The 4,748-nt window shown below is 47.9% G+C and overlaps 1 protein-coding gene across 1 annotated transcript in view; it reads right to left on the bottom strand.

Annotated features, from left to right (window-relative positions):
• Positions 1–2,751: 2,751 nt before the first annotated feature.
• The window catches only part of LOC110306588 (protein TCL1B3-like), an 89,680-nt gene continuing 87,683 nt past the window's right edge, over positions 2,752–4,748 (bottom strand). Inside the window, exons 4-5 of the mRNA XM_021178658.1 lie at positions 3,681–3,851; positions 2,752–2,796 (exon numbers count right to left, since the gene is read on the bottom strand). Of these exons, the coding sequence (XP_021034317.1) occupies positions 2,752–2,796; positions 3,681–3,851 (216 nt within the window). The remainder of the gene's footprint in view (positions 2,797–3,680; positions 3,852–4,748) is intronic.

The following is a 4,748-nucleotide window of genomic DNA, read 5'->3' as shown; positions in this document are numbered from 1 at the left end:
AAGAAGAAGAAGAAGAAGAAGAAGAAGAAGAAGAAGAAGAAGAAGAAGAAGAAGAAGAAGAAGAAGAAGAAGAAGAAGAAGAAGAAGAAGAAGAAGATGATGATGATAATCATGGTCAGGCTGACACAACTATCCTGGAAACACCTATTTCCCTAACAGCCGGATAGGAAAACAGACTTGAGTAGCTAAGAATTTGAGGGGAACCCATGAACCCCAAATTAGAATTTCAGGGCAGAAATAATGCTGCTCCACACACACTTGCAATCAGGGTAAGTGTTTAGAGACAAGGTGTGCTTTGTCACAATCTAAAACAGAGGGCCCATGTGGTCTTCACTGAGCAGAGGCCAGAGCTGGAAGGACCACACCTTGTCTCAGTTGCATGGACACTCTAGGAAATCGGCTGTCACCTGTAGACAGCAATGGCAACATGATGAAAAGATGAAAAGTGTGGTCACTTCAGACACACACTTTCTCCATCTGTCCATCCAGTGCCAACTGCTCTTGGTTATTCTGGGCACCATCCTTTTCACAGATGTGGACTTAGGTAACACTTGGTTAAGACCCTGACTCTGCCATTTGATAACCACACAGTCTTGGGCAAAGTCTTTCCGGAGGGCCACAGACTCCTCCTCCCTGCATTGGAGGGATGCTACTTTGCTTGTGGCTGTTGTGAGAAAAAATGTTAGACACTGTATGAAGTTACACGTGCCAGTTAGTCAGTTAAACATAAGTTAGCCATAAGGAAGATTTTTCTTCCTCTTAGCTTTAGCTATAACTAGGTCTTCTTGTTGTCATGAGACTAAACCACAGCAGAGTCAAACTGGATTTTTGTTTGGTTCTCTTTTTTTGGTTTTTGATTTTTGTTTGGTTTGGTTTGCTTTGCTTTGGTTTTCTTGGTTTTTTGGTTTTGGTTTTGATTTTTTTTTTTTTTTTTTGAGACAGGGTTTCTCTGTGTGGCCCTGGGTGTCCTGGAATTCACTCTGTAGACCAGGCTGGCCATGAACTCAGAAATCCATCTGCCTCTTCCTCCCAAGTGCTGGGATTAAAGGCATGCACCACCACTGGCAAGCTTGATACACTGTTTATGCAATACTGAGGGATCAAACTTACAGCTCAGTGTTTGCTTAGCAAGCATGTCAGCAACTCAGCTACAATGCCAGCCCTAGAAGAGCTTCTGAAGATTCAGACTGCAAAGTTATAGCTTCCATCTGCTATAGGAGGGAGAGCCTTTCCTGTAGATCAGGTGAAGGACACACTCCGATCTCCTGGCCTGGGTCCCCTCCCTACTTCTCCCTGTATCACCTGTTGTCTTCCTATGCAAGGACACTTCCTTCGCAGTGGGTAGTGTAGTACAGGGCTTCCTGCAGTGACAAACTGTCCACTACATCACTGACCAACCTCCCTTTTTCCATGTGACATCACTTCTTCTTGGCCTATTCTCAGCGCAGGGTTGCCAAATCCCACACAGCCTCTCTTCTAAACCTTCCCCCCGCCCCAGGAAATCTGCTGCTGAAATGGAGCAGTAACCACCCTTCCCACTGTGGAAATGTCCTGAAGAGGTCATACATGTTTTTGTCATATTTGGGACCAGCTTATGCTTTCTGCACTAGAGCCTGGATAAACACAGACCTGCTCAGCACAGAATCTCATATAAAAACAGTAAAGTTTAATTAGTTAAAAACAAGTTCGGGGTTGGGAGGGACCTAGGGTCAGCATCACTTCCTGGAGCCAAGGAACTGAGCACCTGGACAAGTACTCCAGATGTTCTCTGATAGTCTCACACTGTGCATTCAAGGTACTGAGCACTGAGTGTTCTCTACCCAGCAGCAGGCGAACTTCTTGCCAGTGATAGGTCAGAGGCCCACAGGGCATAGAGTCCCTATCTGGACCTCCTCCAGAGGCACCTCTAGACCTCTAAGGTAAATGGGGCAAATCTCCTACCACTGAAAGCACTGGAAGCCCAGGTGGAGGAGTTTGAATGGAGGAGGGGTCTTGAGAAAAGCCATCTATAGGGTCAGGGTCAGAGGCACAAAGTGGGTAAGAGAAGATGCAGTTTGTCTCCAGCTAGGGAGAACGGTCAGGACACAGACCAGGCTGACAGAAAGTAGATCATCTAAAAAGCAGGTCTGATCATGGCAGGAGGTGCTATAGACCTAGATACTTGAGGAATAAACAGAGGGGTAGTTGCAAAGTCTACCCTGAGGGCACAGGGGCAGGAGCCAGCCAGGCTATCAAGACCTGTAGAAGGCAAATTAGACATTGATTAGTGAATCGCTGCAGAATTGGGTCCTAAATCCAAAGGCTTGGGCTCCAGCCAGCCCTGCCCATGGTAAGTTCTACACAGCCAGGGAGAGCTGCTACGAAGCTGGAGGAAATGCCCAGGGTAGGTCCCCTGTGGCCAGGATCACACAGCACTGTATGATTAAACTTGAGAGCCAGAAACACTGGATTCTAGTCTGATCATAGGACCCTGTGATCGTAGGACCCACAATTCCAACACCCAACTAAGCTCTTTGGCTTAGTGTGGAACACTGAACATACAGATTTTTCCCCCCAGGGCTGAGTGGTGACTTTAGGTCATCCCGGTGATGTCCTGTGCTTCCTGTGTGTGTTACACCAGGAAAGCTCGGGGAGAGATGCCAGCACTGTCTTCCTATAAAGAGGGAAAGGCAGCGGCTACCTGTGTGACCTCACCAGTGAGGGTCGTGGTCCCTGACCTGACAACCCTTGCCAGAAGGTCCCATCATTCAGTCATTCACACCACAGCATCAGGATCAGTTGCAGTATGTCACCAACCTACAGGAGAGGGTACAGCCATCAGGGTCCTGTAAGGCAAATCTAGCCAGCCCTAGTGACCCATTCAGACCTGAGGCAGCCAGGAGGGACAAGGAGCAAAAGGGGACCTGGTCTCTGGATTCTGTAGTTATAGGAAGAATTACTTTCACACCTACACCAGTAGGCAGAAGTGTCCCCATGGGCATTCTCTCTCCCTTCTATCTTCCCCTCTCCTCCTCCCTCTCTGCCCCGTCTCTCCTTCCCTCTGTACCTTTCTTTATAGCACTCAATTTCTTAAGCAGGGAAGTAACAACAATAGTAGCTTCAAGAACTCCCTGAAACTGAGCAGAATCACACTGCCCCTCCCTGCCTGAAGCAGCAGAGTCAAGCCTCAAAGACTCAGACAAAAGAACCCTCAAGAAGCCGACCAGCCATGCTTCCTGGAAGAGCTTGTAGACCAGTGGAGGCACCTCACAAGGGCACTCTCTACCCTGTTAGCTGTAAGCTGGGCACTGTGCTCCAAGGTACCAGCTTTTTTGAACTCTCTGTCAACAAGGCTGTGGTGGGCTTGGTGATGCAGCCAACTGACTCATTTCTGCTCCTGTGAGTGACCCCTCTCTGGTGCTCCTGTATGTAGCCACAGTAAAGTTCACTGGTTCACCAAGTTGGGCTTCAGTGCTGTGTATACTTTGGTCTGTGGTGGGTTCCCAATCTGTGCTGGGTACTTGAGTTCGGCTCATCTCCCCAAGAAAAGTTTTGTCATGCGACAGACCCCAACCATCCACTAAAATGGACCAAGGGCTTGACTGTGGGGAAGAAGGGGAGAAGAACCTCCCTGGGTTGGGTCAGAATGAAAAGCATGGGATACCTGCTGCAACTTTTATGTTGAGGTAGCAACCACTTGCCTGGACATAAGTCAGTAGTCTCCAGTTCTTGGAATCTGCTCCCCGGTATGTGTTCATGGACTCTAATGTCCACATCCAGGGTAGAGTGTTGTAATTCATGGGATTGTAGGGAGTTAACTCCTGGGGGAATCTGATCAAATGCCACAAGTGGACAGTTATACACCTTCCAGTCTGAAGGGAATAGAAAGAGGGTTATTAGGAGCAGGGTTCCATCAGCCATGCCTTGGACTGGCTTGTTCGATGCAGTGGTTAACACCCCTAACCACAGCCTTGTCTCCAGCACCTTTCTGCTAGTGTTGTGATGTCATGGTGGACAGAAGGGGGATAGCAAAGAAGGGGCAAGGGCCCAAGTAGGCTTGCTACCTGCTTTTGTAGTACATAAAGTTTCATTCAAAACTGCTGTTGTCTGCGGATGCTTTTGCCCTAAGGTGGCACAAGGGGGCGTTCCTAGGTCCTCAGTGCCTGCAGAAAGATAAGCTTCTCTTGAAGGCCTGTGATTGAAAAAGCCCAGTGAGAAGGTGCTGTTGGCCCAGCAAGCAACACTCTGTGTGAACTCTTACATAGAGGGTGTGTGTACATGTGTGTGCATTTGTTTGCATGGGTGTCTATGTGTGCATGTGTGTGTCTGCCTGTGTGTGTATGGGTGTGTATGCATGTATGTTTATGTGTGTATGCATCTATGTATAAGGGGTGTTTCTGTGTGTATGGGTGTGTGTACATGTGTATGCATGGATATGGGTGTGTGTCTGTGGACTCACATATAGTATATGTATATATACCAGCCTGAAAAGGCCAAAGGAGGACTCAGATATCTGTCCTATCACTTTTTCCTCTGTGAATAAAGTCCCCACAGCCATGAAGTTCAGGCAACAAAGTCACACCTGACTTTTTATTCTGGGATCCTAACCCAGGTTCACAGGGTTATGTTTGCTTTAAAGAGACAGGATCTCTGTGTAGCCCTGCCTAGCCTGTAACTGGTTTTATAGGCCAATCTGCCCTTGAACTTAGATGTCCCTGTTTCTGCTAGGTGTGTGTGTGTGTGTGTGTGTGTGTGTGTGTGTGTGTGTG

This window comes from Mus caroli, chromosome 12 (genome assembly GCF_900094665.2).
Source record: "Mus caroli chromosome 12, CAROLI_EIJ_v1.1, whole genome shotgun sequence".
Lineage (NCBI taxonomy): Eukaryota > Metazoa > Chordata > Mammalia > Rodentia > Muridae > Mus > Mus caroli.
Note: the sequence above shows the minus strand (reverse complement) of the source record. Positions and strands in the feature narration are given on the sequence as shown.